Below are 21,699 nucleotides of genomic sequence, written 5' to 3' on the forward strand. Positions count from 1 at the left end.
GCCAACTTGGCGAGGTCGGCATCTGCACCTGAGGGGGCCGGGAGCCACTGGAGCTGTGGCGAGGGCACAGGACGGATGCCAGGGGCTGGAGGAAGCCCTAGGTAAGTGGATTTTTTGTTATATGCTCTGACCTTCCCTTTAAGAAAACTGGCCAGTAAAAAGAGGTATTTTTTATGGCTTCAGACTCTCTTTAACCATTGCCTGCGGTGCAACGCGACAGAAGTGCTCCGGGCACCACCAAAGAAGAGAAGTAACGCACAGACTGTAGTGTGGTACCCTGCAACTTCTATGGTAACGACATTTTGATTTTTTTTTCTTCAGTAGCACTGCAGCTATAAAGCGCAGTGCGACTTTTCAGCTGCAGTGCAATTGTTCCACATCGCACCACAACCACAGCGCACCAGTGCAAAAGGATCCTCAGAGGTGATCATTATTACCAAGACACCAATAAAGAGCTAATGGAGAAACTGGAGGTGGGACCCATTTGTGCTTCTCAGGTCCAGATGACCAGGTCCATTCATAAATTTTGCATCCCCTATGCTACAATGGCTTTATTGTATTGTATTCACGCTTTACTTCTTTGCAACTGATCAGAAATTCATAAGTACAAAGGAGGACACTACATTTCCCCCTTGTGGCCATATAGAGGAGGTACAGAATGTAAAGTGTGCGCCTGCCTCTGTTGCTTTCAGTTTCGTACTGTTCATCGGAAAATGCGTTCCTAGTGTACAGTGACGTATCGCGGGATTTTCCACACAGTTCTCCTTGTTCCTCCTCACCCCAGTTCTAGCTTCTTGCCAGGTCTGCAGTCTCTGTGTGGATAATTATGTTCAGTATTAATCTTCTGGCTCCACCTAGTGTACGTAGTCACCGCGGCACGCCTTTTCTCTAAATAAATATAAATCCGGACAGGGCTTGTTGGTTACTTAGCTGGGTGTAGCAGTGTCATCTCCTCGCCATCTCTGACCGTCTTCTTGTGACAAGTATGTATCTTATCACACTAGTCATTTTAATATTTTTATACAAGTTTATGTTGTACTTGTAGTCAGTCTGTGCAGTCTGTTACATATCTTGTCTGCAGGACAGGCTTTCATGCTTTAATCACGTGACCCAAAAAGTATTCATTTTCCTACGTGAAGGGGAAAGGTTTAGCAACTACAGGAGAAACAAACACAGTTCCTGGTGGGACTCTTGAACATTCCTACATAAATAGACGAAAAGCCAAGCTACATTAGTGTTAAATGAAAATCACTATAATAGTTATACGGAAATGTTTGGAAATGAATAGAACTGGTTGTCTGAGGGACGACAGTGACAAGACTATAAAGTGCTATGGAAGATGTCAGCGCAATATAAATAATAATGATAATGCATTGGAGTTGATGTGTTAACACGAAAAAAACACTTCTGATGAGAAAATTAAACGTTGCTCACTTCAGAACTATATTTTGGGTTAATGTTAATGGGAACTTTAAAAAAAAAAAAAAAGACCTAAAAAAACTTACCTAAGGAGAGAGAAGGCTCTGGGTCCTATAGATCCTTCACGCTCCTCTCTGGGTCCCCTCATTGCAGTGCTGGGCCCCCCCGTTTCAATCCACGCCCAGAGGAGGCTTCGGAAGTCTTTGGGAGCCGAGTCTTCCTGAAGACGAGTGGCTCTGTACTGCGCCTGCGTGAGCGCGAGAGAGAGCGTGCTTGTGCAGGTGCAGTATGGAGCCGACTTCGGGAGCACTCAGTCTCCTAAAGACTTCGGAAGCCTCCTTCGGCGGTGGAAAACCGTATTTGATCAATATGGTCAAATACTGCATCCAGGGGAGCTATTGCTGGAAGGAGTGATACGTGAGAGGAGTGGGAAGGCTCTGTACACCTCAGAGCCTTCGCTCTCCTTAGGTAAGTATCTTTTTTTTTTTTTTTTTTTTTTACAAGTTCTCATTTACTTCAACTCCAATGCTGCATTCACAGTGGGCATTGTGTTCCTTGTAAAAGCAGGAATTCAACAGAACGGAGTATTTGCACAGCACATTAGCATCACTTTGCATCACTTACAGGCAATGAAACGTATACTTCACTGTCGACGCACGCATTTGTGTTTCTTCATTGCATTGGACAGCCAAACACTGTTAGACGTACAGGAATGCAGGAAGATGGATTGGGGAGCATCGTGGAGGGATTTCGCTGGATCCTTCTTCCTACATCGCTGCGGTGAGTATTTAGCTTTACAGACGAACGAGGTTCCCCAATCCATCTTACTGCCCATGGGAGCACGTGACAGCACAAGATGGATGGATGCAAACGAGCGTTCAAATTATCACGGCACTTTGCGCAGGAGTGGTTGGGTATCTTAAAGATGCGATCCACTGTGACGGTCGTTATCACCGTGCGCTTGTATCCACATTGCGAGATCGCTGAAACAATCTCTCATTGCTTAAAAAAGGCAGTCGTCAGAAAAATCTCCATAAAAATGTCATAGTGGGTACAGGCGTTTACAGAAACAGATGGAGGTACCAAAGCTTCATGCCATCACTAGGTTAGTTCATGTGTGGGAAATAACAAAGCCTCCTGCTCTGTGCAGCAACGTGAGAATTCTAGGCTGTACACCAGATAGAGCACAGGTGGAATACTGTACTTGCAAAGCAGTTGAAATTACCAAAAAAGGTGCATGCAGCGCAGAAATACGTTTATAGCCATTTTAGCCAAACTGGAATTTCACTTTAAACTGAGGTAGACTTTTTATAGTAGTCCTTGCCTGCGGGACTCAGAGACAATGCTGTTCTTTGATGACTAACAGGAGCTAAATGTCAGTGTGGCAGCAGCTGATACTCCCAGGGGTAACTGTGCATGAAAGTCTGTATAACTGACTATTGAGTTCATGTACAGAAGGTCCCTTTCTTACTAACAGGTTAGGTTGGGAGGTGTTTGTGTGTTCAGTGATGTGTTACATACTGGGACATGTGGATAAATAGTTTCTTTTTGAACAACTCTGGATTTGGACATACATTGTGGGGGGAGGGGGGCTATTTTCTGTGTGCTTTTAAAGGGATACTGTAGGGGGGTCGGGGGAAAATAAGCTGAACTTACCCGGGGCTTCTAATGGTCCCCTGCAGACATCCTGTGCCCGCGCAGCCGCTCACCCATGCTCCGGTCCCGCCTCCGGTTCACTTTTGGAATTTCTGACTTTAAAGTCAGAAAACCACTGTGCCTGCGTTGCCGTGTCCTCGCTCCCGCTGATGTCACCAGGAGCGTACTGCGCAGGCCCAGTATGGTCTGTGTCTGCGCAGTACACTCTTGGTGACATCAGCGGGAGCGAGGACACGGCAACGCAGGCGCAGTGGTTTTCTGACTTTAAAGTCAGAAATTCCAGAAGTGAACCAGAGGCGGGACCGGAGCATTGGGGAGTGGCTGCGCCAACACAGGATGTCTGCAGGGGACCATTAGAAGCCCCTGGTAAGTTCAGCTCATTTTCCCCCGACCCCCCTACAGTATCCCTTTAAGTTACAATAGTTTATACAATATTGCAACACATAATAACAAAAATTAGGGATGGGACGAATCCACAATTTCTTCGAATCCGAATCCGGATCCGAATCTAAAAAGGTTCTCGAATATCTCGAACCTTTCGAATCCCGAATCTAACGAATCCTGCACATACGAATTGTGCGATCCGTGGTATAGTTGCCCGCAGTATAGGTAGCCAGGCATAGGTAGCGAGGTAAAGGTGCCTTCAGTATAGCTAGCTAGGTATGGGTGCCTTCAATATTGGTAGCTTTCAGTATAGGTAGCAAGGTATATGGGCCTTCAGTATAGGTAGCAGGGTATATGGGCCTTCAGTATAGGTAGCAGGGTATATGGGCCTTCAGTATAGGTAGCAGGGTATATGGGCCTTCAGTATAGGTAACAGGGTATATAGAGGCCTTAAGTATAGGTAGGTATGTAGGTAGGTATAGGGGCCTTTAGGTAGGTAAAGGGACCTTCAGTATAGGTAGCAGGGTATAGGGCCTTAAGTATAGGTAGGTATGTAGGTAGGTATAGGGGCCTTTAGGTAGGTAGGTAGGTACGTATAGGGGGCCTTTAGGTAGGTATAGTGGCCTGAAGGTAGGTAGGTAGGTATAGTGGCCGGTAGGTAGGTAGGTATAGTGTCCTGTAGGTAGGTAGGTAGTTAAAGGGACCTTCAGTATAGGTAGCAGGGTATAGGGCCTTAAGTATAGGTAGGTATGTAGGTAGGTAGGTATAGGGGCCTTTAGGTAGGTAGGTATAGGGGCCTTTAGGTAGGTAGGCATGTATAGGGGGCCTTTAGGTAGGTAGGTAGGTATAGATGCCTGTAGGTAGGTATAGGGGCCTTTAGGTAGGTAGGTAGGTAGGTACATATAGGGGGCCTTTAGGTAGGTATAGGGGCCTGTAGGTAGGTAGGTATAGTGGCCGGTAGGTAGGTACGTATAGGGGGCCTTTAGGTAGGTATAGGAGCCTGTAGGTAGGTAGGTATAGTGGCCGGTAGGTACGTATAGGGGGCCTTTAGGTAGGTATAGGGGCCTGTAGGTAGGTAGGTATAGTGGCCGGTAGGTAGGTACGTATAGGGGGCCTTTAGGTAGGTATAGGGGCCTGTAAGTAGGTAGGTATAGTGGTAGGTAGGTAGGTGTCGCTCCCCCCCGTGCCTCCTCCGCTCACCCCCACGGCCTCCTCCGTCACCCGTGCCTCCCCCTTGCATAGAAGTGAGCATTGGCTCACCTAACACCTGGCCGGGATTCCCTACCTGCCGCCAGCGCAGAGCCGCAGACCCGCAGACCTCTTGCTTCCTCCTCTGTTCCCTCTAGTGATCGGCATTTGCATACGCGTCATCACTGAAGCGCCGGGCGGTTACTAGAGGGAACAGAGGAGGAAGCAAGAGGTCTGCGGGTCTGCGGCTCTGCGCTGGCGGCAGGTAGGGAATCCCGGCCAGGTGTTAGGTGAGCCAATGCTCACATCTATGCAAGGGGCAAGCGGAGGAGGCGCGGAGGGGTCGGAAGAGGACGAGCGGGGGATCGGCGGTTGCGCGCGGGGATTCGGGGGATTCGTTAAGGGGGAAATGGCGTCGGGATTCGAATCCACGAATCTCGAATATTTCCCAATATTCGAGGGATTCGTGGATTCGCCGGATTCGTCGTCCCATCTCTAACAAAAATGGTACAATATATTTTGAGTATGCACATAACTTTGTATGTATGAGATGTTTACAAGAAGGGCACTATCTGTATATTGTTACATATAAAAGTATAGAAAAACGCAGAGCCAGTAGTATTTATACACTAATGTGTAGTGTTTAAACACTTTGCAGAAGTTGCTTTGCTCCTGCAATTCTGGCAGTGAGCTACAAATCATCCACTAGCAAAATGATTTCTGATGAGGGACTGATGATTCCCTTGCAGCGTGAGTTCCACGGGCAGGAGCAGCATGAGAGCCAGGCTCCACAGCACCCTACTACAGCACTGAGAGGAGTAAAAAGCTTGCAGGTGTGGCGAGAAGAGAGCTATTATCAATATCAATCTAAAATCAGATGGGGCAATGTTGTAAATGAAAGATATCAGGTAAATCATTTACCTACCACATCGGTGCTTTCCCAAAGTTAGCAACATGGTTCTGTACATCATAAAGTTTTGCAGGAGAAGTCAGCCCTATATAAATCAACAATGATCATAATGTTTGGCTGGCTTTAGGCAGCCCACTGCTTTCAGGTAATATTTGAAATATTCAATAAGCAACTAATACAACACAGGCTTAACCCCTTCCGTATCAGCAGTCTCTGGTCCCTTAAAGAGACTCCGTAACAAAAATTGCATCCTGTTTTTTATCATCCTACAAGTTCCAAAAGCTATTCTAATGTGTTCTGGATTACTGCAGCACTTTCTGCTATCACAGTCTCTGTAATAAATCAATGTATCTTTCCCCTGTCAGACTTGTCGGCCTGTGTTTGGAAGGCTGCCAAGTTCTTCAGTGTTGTGGTTCTGCTATGAACTTCCCCTTCCAGGCCCCTCTATGCACACTGCCTGTGTGTTATTTAGATTAGGGCAGCTTCTCTCTTCTCATCTTTTACAAGCTGGATAAATCGTCCTCTGAGCTGGCTGGGCTTTCACATACTGATGAATTACAGACAAGGGCAAAGCTGTTTGCAGGAAGAAACGAGCAGCCTAAAACTTCAGTGCATGAGAGATGCAGGGGGAAAGAAACACACAAATGATCTCTTGAGATTCAAAAGGAAGGGTGTATACAGCCTGCTTGTGTATGGTTGTATTTTCTATGTGTTTACAAACAAAAAACATGGCTACTAACCAGCGTGTGATAGGCAGAGAGAAGCACAGTCTGTGACTCATACAGAGCCTGGACGGGGGGTGGAGAGGGTGTGTATAATTTCTACCTATCACAGCAGAGCAGCACATTCCTGCCTGAGCCGACAAAGCTGACAAAGGAAAGAAGATTAGATTATATAGGAGAGATAATACAGCCACTGTGCAACTAGGAAAGATTGCAATAAGACAGACCACATTAGAACAGGTATATGCAGTGGTGTAACAATAGGCCCTGCAGCCACTGCTCCCGCGGAGGACCCGGGCTCCTCTGGGGCCCGCTCGGGGCCGTTTTGTGGGGGCTGGAGGGGTGGCAGCATGAGGGGAAAGCCTTGGCCACAGTCGGCGGGGAGAGGGGAAGTTCCCTCCCTCTCCCTCACCTCGGGGCTTTCCCCTCTGCGCTCCCCTCCAGCTAGATACAGTGTGGGCAGCGGCGAGCAGATACATACCTTCTTCCATGCGTTCCATCACAGACTCCTCGCTCTAACGGCTGACGTCACTTCCGGAAGTGACGTCAGCCGCTAGAGCGAGAAGTCTGCGATGGAACACACGGAAGAAGGTATGTATCTGCCCACCGCTGCCCGCTGCCCACACACTGTAACTAGCTGGAGGGGAGCGCAGAGGGGAGAGCCCCGAGGTGAGGGAGAGGGGGGGGAACTTCCCCTCTCCCCGCCGACTGTGGCCAAGGCTTTCCCCTCATGCTGCCACCCCTCCAGCCCCCACAAAATGGCCACGAGCGGGCCCCAGGGGCCCCACTCTGAAATTCTGCAGGGGGGCCCGGTGGGGCCTAGTTACGCCCCTAGCTATAGGAACTTATAGGATAGAAGAAATAAGGCTGAAAATTTTGTTACAGAGTCTATTTAAGGTTTAAAAAAGTCACAAAGTTTTAAAAGGCATCACGCCACACTGATCTGCCGCTACCGCCGTTCACAACTATGTCCCTTTGCTGCAGCCGCCTTGCTCTCCCGTAACTATGATGGCAGAGCTCCCTGAGCTAGCCAATTTCATTGGCTCCTGACCCTGTCATCAATGCGAGTCAATGTGATTGGCGCACAGTGATCACGGGGTCAGGAGCCAATGAAATTAGCTTCTGATCGGCTCAGGGAGCTCTGCGGTCATACCAACAGCAGAGCGAGGGGGATGCAGCAGTGAGAGAGCGGCGGAAACGGTGGGAGTTTGCACCGGGGAGGATTGAAGTCTATGCCCTGGCAGAGATAACAGGTGCAAAATAGATATCAATCAGTGTGGTCTGGAATCAGTTTGTACGGAAAAAGTACATTACCTCAGTAGATGGAAGTCTCTGGATAATCCAGAGGCTTCCCTGCCACCCTCGCCAACACTGATCCAGTGCTGGGACCCCCGAGACCTCTTCGACAAAGGCTTGTTAAAGGGCACACTCCCGTCCATGAACAAGTCACGCATTGCGCCTACACACTAGTGTGGAGCCACTTGGGCTCTGCTTTTTCTGATACTGCACAGGCACGAGATGTGCTCGCTCATGGACGGTAGCAAGTTGGAATGTTAGCCCCCATACCAGCCTTTCTGTGTTTCAGAGATAAAATATCCCTTTCTGAAGCTATTTGTAATGAACGGTGTTAGCTCAACAGCAATACAAATATCTGATTATATGGTGATCTGCAGTATCACCAATAATGCAGATAGCAACAACGGGTTGTACAATCTTTATTGCACAAGTGTGGTGATTGGTGCAACTGTAATCAGGACAGATCCCTAAGGGCCTTTTTCCACTAGCCTGCGATTTGCGATTTGCTTCTGATCACAAATCGCAAGGTACATTAAACTAATGGAAACTGCAGTAGCAATTTCCATTAGTGCGATCCGATTTCGATGCGATTTTGGTCAAAGCGCAATCATTGTTCTGCCGCGTTTTGTATGCGATTGAGCTGGACTATAATGAGTATAGTAGCTCAATCGCAATCGCATGGTGGAAATTGAAATGCGATTGCGATCGCGATCAGAATCGCGATCGCGATCGCATTTCATAGTGGAAAAGAGCCCTAAGTGATAGCCCTTAAAGATGATTCTATCACCAGGGGGAGAACGGTCGTACTAGCAAGGTCGGCAACAGATCGGGCAGAAGCAGTACAGAATTGAAAGTCAAATCGTAGTCAGTAGGCAGGCAAAAGGTCGGCAACGGGTCGGGCAGTTACGGTACAAAACTGGCAAGAAAACTAAGTCAGTAATCAGGCAATGAGTCGGCAACGGATCAGATGGGCAGAAGTACAAAGTCAGAAGGCAGAGGCGAGGTCAGAGGTAGCAATGGGTCATACACAGAAATATCAAACAGTAATAATAATTATAATTATAACTATCAAACAATCCTGAGCTAAGTGTGACTCCCCGGATTCCTGCCGGATCAACACACTAGGAACTGCCTAAGGGTCTGAACGCTAACACAGAAGTATTCGCAACAGCAGACGAGGAGCAAATGACAGGCAGCTCCTTAAATCCTGGAGAGCACTCACCAGCGCCGCCCAGGAGCCTGGCCAATCAGGAAGCCGCCTGCCGTCAGCTGACCAGACAGGTCAGCTGACACGCTTCCCAAATGTACAAGTGCGGCGGCGGTCCGCGCGCACGCGAGCCCGATGCTCGCCACCACCCTCATCCAGACCGGGCCTCCCAGAAGGCCGTTCCGCCGCTATCCGCATCACTAAAGGGCATGACACTATTAAGTACTTCAATTACTAAAAGGTTTATTTTTTTAAGGGAGGTTGATTATGGTAACCATGCATGGATGCTTTTTCCTATTATATTGCCACAGCTAGAGAGGATAATAGTCACTGAAGAGTTTCAGGGATTGTTATCTTGGAATAAAAAAGGGTGGATTCTGGGAGTTTGAAATTGAGATATTAGCAGAGAAACTAGCCCATATGCTATTAACTTGTTCTTCCGAGTTTTCTCCTGCGTGATAATTTAACACTTTGGCCCATATTCAATCAAATTTTTTCCCCTGCGGTTTCTCCTAGGTGATATGTGTACATCTTGTTAATAAAATGAATTTTAAACTACTGGCAAGCCATAAAACACTCAAAATAATGTTGTCAGTACTTGTTCATCTATTTTTTGGTACTTTTTTCAACTGCAAAGTGCTGAAAAGTTATTTTAAAAAGAAGTTGAAAAATTATCTCCTAGGAGAAAACTCAGGAGGAAAAGTTAATTGCATATGGGTCCTTAAATGCCTTTCAAACCACCAGCAGGCAAGAAAATACTCATAATAATTTTGAAAGCCCTTTTGTAACGATTGGTGTCAGCACACAGAGTGTATCTGATTATTGATGATCTGCAGTATCACCAATAATACAGATGTTATACCTGATTATATGGTGATCTGCAGAATCACCAATAATACAAGTATAGCTTGACACAGGACACCTAATGTAGTGTGAGTGTTTGGTGCAACAGTAAGAAAGGTTATCTCCCGAGGAGCGGGAGATACAGACACTACTGCAGCCAAGGATTCCCTGAAGAGCAGGGAATTGGACTGCACTACAGCCAGTGGACACCTGAGGTGCAGGTGGCCTCTGACTGTGTGGAAACTAACCTCCTTAAGAGGAGGAGATGGAGATTGTACTGCAGCCAGGGATTCCCTGATGGATCGGGAATCAGACTGTACCGCAGCCAAGGATTCCCTGATCGGCTGGGAATCAGACTGTACTGCAGCCAGCGGACTCCTATGGGGTAAAGTCCACTGACTGGACTGTAAGGAGGTCTTCGTGCGGAGCAGGCAGCCTTTACAGCTAATGGACACCTAGAGAGTTGGTGTCACAAGGAGTACAGTGAGGCTGCTCACCCAAGGGACGAGTGACAGCCAGAAGGGTCATACAGGCCAGGTCGGCAACACACGAGCAGATAAAGTACAGAGACAGAAGACTGATACGGTATCCGGGTACAGGCAAGGTTGGCAACGGGTAGACAGATAGGCAAGGTACCGAATCAGTAAGCAGGAGAGTAGTCAACAAAGCCAGAGATCATCACAAGTAATAGTATAGCACAATCCTAGTCTGAGGTGTGAGGTCGTTGGTCTCAACACCTGGAAACTAGTCTAAAGTATAACAGTAGTAACACAGCAATCTACTAGTCTTAGGTGTGAGGTCCTTGGTCTCAACACCTGGGAACTAGTCTAGAGTATAACAGTACAATAACACAATAGAGACTAATGCGGAATCTGGCTAAGTGTGAATTCCCAGCTCCAACTGGTTCTAACACACTGTAAGATCTGACTGAGGTCTGAGTGCTCACATGGGAGTATTCGCAACGGCAAACAGCCTGCAACTGACAAGCAAGTCCTATTTATACTTGCAGCGCTCCGCAGTGCCGCCCCAGCCACTCAGCCAATCTGGAGTCCAGCTGGGATTAGCTGATCGGCCTGATCAGCTGATTCCCCTTCTGCTGGCATAAAGGTCCTGTCGCCTGTAGCTCTCCATCTGTGTGCACTAGAAGGACCAGGCGAATCAGTGACATGTTGCTGTGCGGAAAAGGCCGCCGGCTTGAACGCGGAGACAGCCGCCCTGCCGCTTGCCCGCGCGGCGGTATCTCTGCTATTCATTACACCTTTTTCTCCAACTTTTGGGTATTTTTTTTTCTATTGTAAAATGCTAAAAAGTTATTTTAAAGAGAAGATAAAAATTATCCCCCAGCAGACAACTCAGGAGAAAAAGTGAATTGCATATGGGCCTCAGTCTTTCTGTTTTTCTTTCATAGGTCAACCAAGCATGATTTATTTCTTTGTTAGTGCATGAAGATGTGAAGATATGCTAGTGGCATCCCCATTTCTCCAGGCTTTGGTTTCAGGCAATCCCAGATGCACTTTATAATGAGCCACTTACTTCCATAGTGATTCTGAGGTAGTGGAGGTGGGATTTTTAAAACATTACAATCAGATTTAGATTAATTTACTAAGGTGTTTGCCACACTGAAGCTAGATAACACCATTGGCCTCAATGGAGACCTGGGGTCACTTTGCAGCTGTTTACCTCAATTCAAGTCATCACCACTTTTTTGTGTGTGAAGAAGTGAAACCGTTCTTTCTCCACCTGTAATTCAAAGCTTCATTCAAGAAAACAGCTGCAGATAACCGATTTAGGATAATCGCTGTAGAAATGCATCCATGAAAAGAATTATATCATGTTGATATAAATATGTCTTTATAATGGTGGTGGTCTGTTGTTTTTTTTTTTTTAAGAAAAAAAATAGAGAACGCAAATGTGGCGATCTGTTGGCAGATCTGCTCTTCTATATTAATAAGCCAATTTTTAGCATTGTTATCTTCATTCAATCCAAGCCAGGGCTGAAATGATATGCATGGCATAGATGGGTGTGGGCTCTGAACTGCTGTATAGACACATTCACCAGTGCATACAAAGTTTATTTAAAGTTAAGGCAAAAGTACACATGTGAGCCGGATGCTAACACTCATCCAGTCCCTGAGCTCCATCTATGACTGTGCCCTTGCTGGGCTGGAAGAACACAGGTGTACAGGAGATCATTAAATGGGTTGAGCCCATACAGACAGTATTCATTGAAAGACAACATAGCCAAGATCAAAATAAACATTGAGTTTTCCCACTTAAAAATTATTTGTAAATATCCTTGGCAAAGAAAATATTCGACAACAAGTAGTTGTTCTATGTACATTCTCTATATAACAGTAATTATGTTTAGTAAAAATGTAGAATAACATCTTAATTCTTACTGCATCAATTGTGCCTGCCAGAATCTGGGGTCTCATGAGGTAACCTAGAACAGATTCAATAAATGGGATTTTGTAGTGACATAGCCAGAAACTGTCGCCACAAAGCAGGTAACAAGCATTGCCGTGCAAGTCACTAAACAGAAAATATAGTGCCACACAGAAAGTGTCCTCCCTAAGACTCCTGTGCCCCCAATAAGGTCATTGTTATAAAATAAAAAAAAAACACACAAAAAAAAACAATCATCTGTATTTTCCTTGTAAGATTGCATTTATTCATGCTCCCTTGTAGTGTTAATCTGATTTTTTTGGGCTGCAATGGTGGTGTTACCAGAGGAAGTGATGGCTGAGACGGCTTCCTCCAGCCCCATAAGCTCGGATCGCTCCCACCCCGCCATCCTCCGCTGCCAGCAGCTCTGGTACCGGGTCCGTCACTTCAGCCAGTCGTGGCCAGTCTGTGCAAGAGAAGTCTGCCCTCTACGTATCTTTCCAGCGACTGCTGGAGAGATACGCAAAGAGCGCACTTCTCTTACGTCAAACTGGCCGCGACTGGCTGAAGTGACGGGACCCGGTACCAGAGCTGCGGGCAATGGAGGACGGCAGCGTGGGAGCGAGATGAGTAAATAAATGAGTACATAAGTTTGTTCAGGCAGGGAACACACTTATGTCTGCGGAAAATGACAGGGTGTTCCATGGACAATTTTTCAATTATAATAAGTTTTAACTTGTATCATCCTCTGTCATCTGATAGCAGCTGAATTTTCAGGTATGGGGAATCGTACACAGTGTGCAATATTATCCTGGAGGCTAAAATTACATTACAAGTGTGAGTCATCCCATTGATTCACACTGCCGTGACATCCTGGATGCAAGGTAAACGCAGTGTGTCCCCTGCCAAAGACAGAGATCATAGGAAATCATAAGGGTGGCTTCACACTATGGACCAGATGCAATAAACTGTGTAAAGGTGTAATGCCCATTACCATAGTAATACGCACCGCAAGCGGTTACCAGCGAGCGGTGCTCCACAAGCAATAGTAGCGGTGAAATTGCTGTGAGCTCTGTGTGCACTGCAACTTTACACAGTTTGTTGCATCTGGCCCTATGTGCATTCTGTTGTTCAATAATAATAGCGCATGTGAACTCTATACCTATACAATTGTATGGACATGCTGTATTGTAACAGATCCCATTATCCTAAGTCGCTATATGCAATGCATTTCTGGATAATGCACAAGGACATGTACACATTGCATAGACATTAGCCAGACTGTCAAGTCATGTCTGTGTAATAACAGGCGCAGTATGTGTTGCTGTACACATGCATTATAACATGCTCATTATGCAATGCGCGCAGCGTCAATGCAGCCTAAGGCTCCATTCACATAGGTGGTATATGCAACTGCACATTATCAGCCTATGATATTCAGGCAGCAGCTAGATGCATCACAATTGGCTAGAGTACTTTCTTGAATCAGGCCCATATTAATAACTGATCAACCTATTCACATGTTTCTCCATGAGTTCTGGAGCTAGTACATGAGCAACATCACTAACCAGCACAGTTCAACTTATTATTTCACCTTATTTAGGCTGACACAATGCACTGTTCATACATGTGTACACCAAGAGACAGAGTCACACTTTTTTATTTGACTGGTCCTTGAAAGTATTTGTAAGATACATCTGACCAAGTATTATGTTTTTTTGTTTACAGGAAATATGGCAGGCAAAGAAGACTACTGCTCCCTTGCTAAGGGACTGTGTACCCTTGATTTCACTTCAGACAGCATACCATGTAAACTTCTGCTGACTGGTGACACAGCATTCCCAGTGTTAGTGAGTCCAGGAAAACATATCCTCCTTGCTGCCTCCAAGTATGGGAAGGGTAAAATAGTGGTCATGAGTCATGAGTCCTATTTAAATGCACCACAGTTCATGGGCTTTCTGAAAAATGCAATATCCTGGCTCAAACCCTCTGCGGAAGCTGTGATTGGAGTGAACAACAATCTAAATAACCTGGAGCAGACACTCAGCAGCTCTGAACACAAGGTTGAGAAGGTCAATGGCCTGAAGAAAGACTTAGGTGTGTTCTGTACATCTGGGTATGATGATAGCCACGCACAGGAGATTGTCACGTTCCTGCGAGAAGGTGGAGGTGTGCTTATTGGAGCTCAAGCCTGGTACTGGTCTCAATGTCACAAAGACAGCAATGTTCTGTGCAACTTTCCAGGAAACAAAATAACATCAGTTGCTGGGATCTATTTTACTGGCACCCCTGGAGAAAAGGGGAATTTCTGTGTGCGTGAATACTTACCATGGTGCCCATATTATAATGAGTGAGTATGCTTTTACCTGACTTTCCTTGGAAAGTACAAAAAAAAACACTTTGCTTAGACCACTTTTGTGAATAGTGTGGTAATGGTTATCATGTTTTTTTTTCTCAAAACCATGGTCACCTATAAAATAAGGAGAGACCAGGACCCTAATGGTGCAGTATGGTTAGGTGATTTTAGTAGGAACAGAATTGTGTATAATAATACTCACAAAGATGGGTTGCAAATCCTACAGCCTCCTTACGCACCAGTGGGTAAATAACCATCCTCCTTCAGTTTTCCAGATCTGCCAGGAACTTGATGGTTGCTCTCCTAGCATCCTTTAGTTGTAGGTGAACCACAGGGGATAAACGCTATTAGGAGTTGTGAACTACAGAAACACAGTGGGGTAGTATATGAAGTAGTTGTATATGAAAACTATACTCTATAAAAGTAAATGAGGTATCTCACCACTACAGATAAATAACACCAATATATTGGGAAAGATTTTTATTCAAGCACGGTTGTACAGATGACAACGTGTCTCACAAGTGCTTGCTCACTTCCTCAGGTCAATAATACAGACTAATGCCTTATATATGAATTGTGTGGAGTATGGGCAAAAACCCATATTCTGCAATCTAGAATTTCCATGTTTAAAATCTTATTTGCTATCAGTGATGTGAAATTCGATTAGGGAGCTTTTTTGTGCTGTACAGTATAGATAGAACTATCCTGGGATGAACTGGATCTGTGCATAGAACTAATCAGATTATAAGGTTAATGATTTATACTTAATAGACATGATTGATGAAAGGCAAATTTTCTATCTTGATGCAAATTGTGCTGGTGATTGTATACAGATTGAAAGTGGATTAATCAATTGCAGTTGCTGCCAAATTGAACTGGTTCTGTTCCAGTTTGGGTACAAATTAGAGCAAAATTTGCAAGTCAGAAATATATGCATCTAATTGATTATCTCTACTGACATCCTGATTAATTAATCAAGCTGCTATAACTAGCCCTATGCAAAGTCAGATTATGCTCATCTGTGTTTGACATACATCCTTAGTTGCTATCACTATGCCTTCAGTCTGGGCTGTGACAAAAACTCCAGCAACCAAGGCGAAAATGCAACTGTGCGCCCCTATCCTCATCCAACAGACTTTGATTGCTTGCTTGAGCCTCAGACGCCAGTTATCCCAAACACCGCCAATTACCCCAAACCCCGATATTGGGAGGTTCTCCCCAGTACCTCCATTTAAATCAGACCATACTTCCATTTGATCATTTAGGTGGACAGAGAAAGGCATCTCAAGCACCCATATACAGGATTACATGACCATACTCTCATTGGCCTTTCTGGTGGTGCTACTTGTATCTCAAGGTAGAAGGTGATGGTGCTGTTTGTCAACCCTAGCCCCTTGTTATGATCAGCTTAGTGATAGCAGTAGATGAGGAATGAACTCAGCAGGGTCACAGGTGGCACATGTGTAATTGATCAAGGCTGTGGCTACACTGATAAAAGTTTCAGTCCAGTGCTTCAAACAGAATTATTTCAGCATTATTTTTTTTTGTGCGCTTTAAATTAGTATGTCCTGTTTGAACCTTACATGCTATTCTAATATTGGGGACTTATAGTTTCTATTACTTTGGTATTATGTACTTAAGTAACAACTTTCAATTTTGTTTCACACAGTGTACATTTTTCAAAGGACTTACAACAGCTCATGCAAGGTGTTAGCAACCTAGACATCAGTGGCCAAAGTGTTCCATCAGAACTTCTGCTTCATGGACCTCTAACATTCCCTATTGGAATGAGCACTGGTAATCAGTGCTTTTTTGGTGCTGCCTACTATGGCAAAGGCCGTGTAGTTGTAGGAACACATGAAGGGTACCTAGCCAAACCAGAGCTGAAGACCTTTATTCTAAATGCTGTTTCATGGCTGGATATGGGAAGAAAAGGGAAGATTGGTGGGAAAATGGGAAATGTTATCAGTATGTTGCAGAAAGAAGGCTTATCTTGTGCAGTTTCTGACTTGACTCCTGGTCTTAGTGTGTATTGCTGCACATCTTACAGTGATGCAGAAGCTGCCAAAATACATCAGTTTGTGGCAGAAGGAGGAGGCCTTCTCATTGCTGGCCATGCCTGGTATTGGTCTTACTCCAATCCAAATGTGCTTTCTCAGTATCCAGGAAATAAAATACTAAACAAGTTTGGAATTAGCATTCTTTCAAGGACAGTTGGGCAAGGAGTGTATAAGGCACTGGATCCCCAGGAACTTGATCGCACATACCACTTTGCCAGAGCAGTGTGTCAGCTCCTGCAGAACCTGAAGACTGGAGCTGAGCTGAAACCACCTCTCGCTGACTGGTTGTCTATGCTTAGACAGGATGTCTCTTGCTACATGAGACTTCCAGCCAGCCCTCTCGTAACATCACTTCAGCAAAAACTGGTGCGTCTACTACATGGACACAATATGCACAGTGTGAGTAAGCAGGGTCCTGTGAAGAACTGCTCCAAAGAGGCTTTCATGATGTGCCTGGCTCAGGACGTCTGCTGTCTAGATATTGACGATGACTACAGAGAAGTCAGTGTGGCCGATGTGATGAAGCAGCAGCCTACCACAATTCAGGTTGATGCTACAAACCCAGGTACAACATTATACTGTTTCTTGATTGTGTATCTTCATGTCACATGTACTGTATATCAATAGTCTCTGAATTTGCCACAGGTGGAGATGCATGGAGAAGTACTGGGCTCTATCTGCCTCCCGGAAAAACTGCAGTGCTAGTGTTCCCAGCAGCAGCTACAGGGAAAGGACTCCAGGTAGTTTTTACATGTTACTCATTTTTCATGACTGAGTCCTTTAAGGGCTTTTAGGAGAACTGATCATCTCTAGTGATGAGGAGAACATTTTGCAAGCATGCCTGTCTTTACTGACTCAGGAAGGGAAAGAAATCTGACATCAATTAGCTGCTTGGTTATCACAGCTGAGGCTAATAAATGGCAACTAGTGGTTTTATTTTGGTAGTTTTAATTCCCTTCAAAGTTCAGTGAAGTTTTGCTTGTAAGGCTGTGTTTTCACTTATGTGATTCCTGTACAATTCCCCCACATGGAAATTCATGTGTGATTTTTCAGCCCTTTGATATCAGTAGGCTGCATCTGAATTTGCATGTGGGGAAAAAACGGATGGTCAGCAGCATACTATCACATCATGCATCTGAATCCCATAGCCATGCATGGCATTGCTAGGGGGATTTGGATGTGTTTTCAGATTGCACAAGTGCCGGCAGCACGTCTCGCATGATGCATGCCAGCACAGTGGAAACATAGCCTTAGCATTTTTTGCTCCTCACTAAAGCTCCAAAGAGTATGAGACAAGTCAGATTCACTTGTATGAAAGAGTAGATTGTTCAGTTAGTACCATCTTTTTTATTTTGTAAGGCACATAATCTATCACTGTAGCTATTTGTTCAGGGTACAATATTTGAAAGGGAGCTGGGCGGGCCCCTTGCAAAGCCCTGTGTTTTGCTTCCCAGGATTACCACAGAAGCAGGCCCCCTTAACAAACCCCCACGTCGACAGGATTCGCAAGGGCTTTAGTCATGCCCTTAAATACTTACCTAAGAATGTTTAAAAAGAAAATAGATTATATATATATAGTTATGTAACATGCATGCAGAAAGATATTCAGAATAATATGAGGGCACATGCACACCTAGTACTCATTTGCAAACCATTTATAATGCAGCTAAGACAAAGGTAGAACAAATTAACTTGTTGCTATTAAGGGTTTTTTGAAGTGACACGTAACATGGTGGGATTAACATATTTCTTGTAGTACCAATCCTACTTAGAACTCAGCTGTACTCCCATTTTAATGTATTTTTTCTTTCACTGTAAGGGCCCTTTTCCACTTGCAATCGCTAGCGTTCACGCTGAACGCTAGCGATTGCTGAATCGCAATTACCGGCGATTCCCCGACGGTCGCCGCCGCGATTTTGCTATGCTATGCACTGCATAGCAAAATCGCGGCAAATATCGCTCCGCCGCGCGTTCGCGTTCCTGACAAAAACGAATCGCGGTAGTGGAAATGACCTACCGCGAATCCTATGTTAAAAAGCAAACCGTAGCGATTGTAAAATCGCTAGCGGTTTGCGTTTTTGCGATTCAGCCAGCGCAAACGCGCTGGTGGAAAAGGGCCCTAAGGGTTTATAATTCAGTTCTATAAATCCCAGCCAGACTCAGAAGTCAGACGGCAGCACAAGTCTTCTAAAGTAACAGGACAAGCACAGAGCCAGCCTTCCATGCCTGCTGGTTCCCCTCCACTGTACATGCACTCCTAGTGTTTGTGCAGTTCCAGTGTAGAATGTAATCGGCTCAAGGACTGACAATGGTACCTTGGACTCACATTAGCAAATGCACACCAGGCATTAAAGAGTAACTATCTGCATAAAATAAAAAAAATCAATTCTTTAATTCTGGTATATTCTTTTATCTGGTAGACAAGTAATAAGGATGCCAACCAGGCAATACAAAAGTTAAAAATCACTTTTATTTTTCTTCTCCATAAAACATCATTCCCCAGTTTCCCTGGCTCCTGTTTGGTACATCTGCCGCACAAAGGAAGTTGCAGGGCATGCTGGGTTTTCTTTATTTTTCTTTACTCTCCCCTCAGACTTAACTAATACAGTCTGATGGGCTGAATACTCTTTCCCTCCTGTTTCCCCTCCCACACCTCTGTTTTTCTCTGATTGGCCAATATTTCTCAATGCACTTTCTACCGCAGACCAGGGTGGGAGTGTCTGAAGACTGGGAGGGGGCGGGCAATTATACACAGAGTAAAGGGAGGAAATTATGTCAGGATTGGCGTCAAGATAGACACAGACAAAATGGAAAATCCTAAGAAGAATTTTCTTTTTTTTACTATAGAAAAATCACTAAAATCAAAATGTGGACAGTGCAATACATATGATATGTAAATAGAGCAAGTATTTATCTGCTTATATATGTAATTTTTTTCTGAGATAGTATGGCTGACAGCTCTACTTTAACATTTAAAGAAGCAAAATATTACAATACAACCTTCATGGTTTTCTGACATCCTGTAAACTATATGTATAATTTACCCTCCATTTGTTTAACAGGTTCAGGTTGGTTGCCATTCAGATGATCTGAGTGGAGCAAAAGAATTCTGTCGGGCCCCAGTGGTTGTAAATAAGAAATCTGTTGGTGAAGAAAATGTGCGAATATCCTGTGTCTGGGGAGGTCTTTTATACGTCATTGTTAAATCGAATAGCCAGCTTGGTGTAATTCCAGTCTCGGTGTATGGAGCAGAGCCAGCTCCAACATTCATCAAAGGTAAGTGTGTTGGCATGTTACATGGACCATCCTCTGGGACGTTCCTGACTAATAGTGGGAATTTAATAAGGTCCCAAGTCCCTGAGCACATTGGAGAAAACAAGTGATCCAGAAAACCTGGGTAGGGTTTTTTTTTCTCTGTTTGTTATCAGGCGTTAAAAATTTCCAACACTCACCTTGGTCAAATCAGAAAATTTTATAGGTCGAATTTCACAAAGGAGTGAAACAAGTACAGCTCTCAGGATATCAGCTGCAATAAGGGCAGTGTTTCATATAATACAATGCAAGGGTCTTATGCCTAGTACACACCATGTTGGAAATTATCTATCTAACCATCTATCTGCCTAGCAATTAAGCATTGTTCTATTCAGCAGGAGATAACCAGAAGACAATGCACCAGAGATAATGACCAGTCTCTATCAGTACTTTACAGAAAATAATCTAATTACAGAAAATCTAACAGAAAATTGTATGGTGTGTACTAGGCATTAAGCCGCATCTACACGAGTAGATGCGGCCGCGAAGCTCCTTATCAATCGAGCCGCTGATGCGGCTCGATTGATAAGATCCGACAGGACGGATCTCCGCACCGCCGATTCCCTGCTCGCTCCCCGCGAGGGGACAATGGCAGGAAATAGAGCGGAAGATAAGCGGCACCGGCAGGCACGAGCGGGGAATCTAATGCGGCCGGCGAGCGGGGACGCGGCGAGCACTAATCGAGCCGCCGGATCAAAGCCTCATCTACCCGTGTAGATGAGGCTTTAGAGAAGGTGCAATTTACTGGTACAGTAGAACCTTGGATTGCAAGTAACTTGGTTTAAAGAGGAACTCCAGTGAAAATAATGTAATAAAAAAAGGGCTTCATTTTTACAATAATTATGTATAAATGATTTAGTCAGTGTTTGCCTATTGTAAAATCTTTCCTCTCCCAGATTTCCATTCTGACATTTATTACATGGTGACATTTTTACTGCTGGCAGGTGATGTAGCTGCTGCTAGCTGTTTTGGCAGTTGGAGACAGCTGTAAACAGCTATCTCCCACAATGGGCCTGATTCACAAAGCGGTGATAACTCAGTTATCATGCCTAAAAGACTTTAGGCATGATAAGTTTGCACCGCTGAGTTAGCACCACTTTGTGCTCTTTATCGCGCGCAAAGTCCCGCGGGCAAAGTTTTGCGCGCGCAATCGCACAACTCCGCGCGCAGCGCCCATAGGGTTTAATGGGCGCATCGCGCGCTGCACCGTGCGCCGCGCGCGGAAAATTCGCGCGAGTTTATTATCATGCCTAAACTGAGTTTAGGCGTGATAAAGGGCTTTTCACTGGCGTGCAAACACTTTGCACCGCTTTGTGAATCAGGCCCAATGTAACAAGGTTCACAGACAGGAAACTGCCAAGAGTACCTCGGTCCTCAGAGCTTCTTGTGGGTGGGGTTTCACCACAATATCAGCCATACAGTGCTCCCTGATGGTCTGTTTGTGAAAAGCAATAGATTTCTCATGTAAAAGGGGGTATCAGCTACTGATTGGGATAAAGTAAAATTTTTGGTCGGAGTTTCTCTTTAAGTGCGCTTTGCAAGACAAGCAAAACATTTCATGAAATTTTGACTTAAGCTAACAATGTCTTGTTATACAAGCATAAAATGTGTAAGTGTGTCACATCATCACAACTGAGCCGATGGTTCTTCTCCCTTTGATTCTGCAGGATTGTAATTAATAGTACTTAAAGCGGAATTGAAAAATCCTTAAAATAAGAGTTTCACTTACCTGGGGCTTCTGCCAGCCCCCTGCAGCTGACCTGTACCCACACCATGACATAACAATCCTCCGTTCCCCCGCCATGGCTCACTTTTCTTCTCGTAGTGGAAGCTGACTTCTAAGTCGACCTCATCTGCGCCTAGTGTATCCTTGTATGTGTTCCCATAGCCAGGAGCAAATCTCTACTGCAGCCGCGCAGTACACTCCCGGCGACGGGAGCAGGAATGAGGGTGCGCACGGC

The 21,699-nt window shown here is 45.1% G+C and overlaps 1 protein-coding gene across 1 annotated transcript in view; it reads left to right on the forward strand.

Annotated features, from left to right (window-relative positions):
• The first annotated feature begins 808 nt into the window (after positions 1-808).
• Positions 809-21,699, forward strand: part of TCAF2 (TRPM8 channel associated factor 2) — a 39,835-nt gene continuing 18,944 nt past the window's right edge. Inside the window, exons 1-5 of the mRNA XM_068275881.1 lie at positions 809-983; positions 13,739-14,360; positions 16,036-16,991; positions 17,072-17,166; positions 19,489-19,702. Coding sequence (XP_068131982.1) covers positions 13,744-14,360; positions 16,036-16,991; positions 17,072-17,166; positions 19,489-19,702 — 1,882 coding nt within the window. The 5' untranslated portion in view covers positions 809-983; positions 13,739-13,743. The remainder of the gene's footprint in view (positions 984-13,738; positions 14,361-16,035; positions 16,992-17,071; positions 17,167-19,488; positions 19,703-21,699) is intronic.

The sequence above is a fragment of the Hyperolius riggenbachi genome, chromosome 3 (genome assembly GCF_040937935.1).
Source record: "Hyperolius riggenbachi isolate aHypRig1 chromosome 3, aHypRig1.pri, whole genome shotgun sequence".
Lineage (NCBI taxonomy): Eukaryota > Metazoa > Chordata > Amphibia > Anura > Hyperoliidae > Hyperolius > Hyperolius riggenbachi.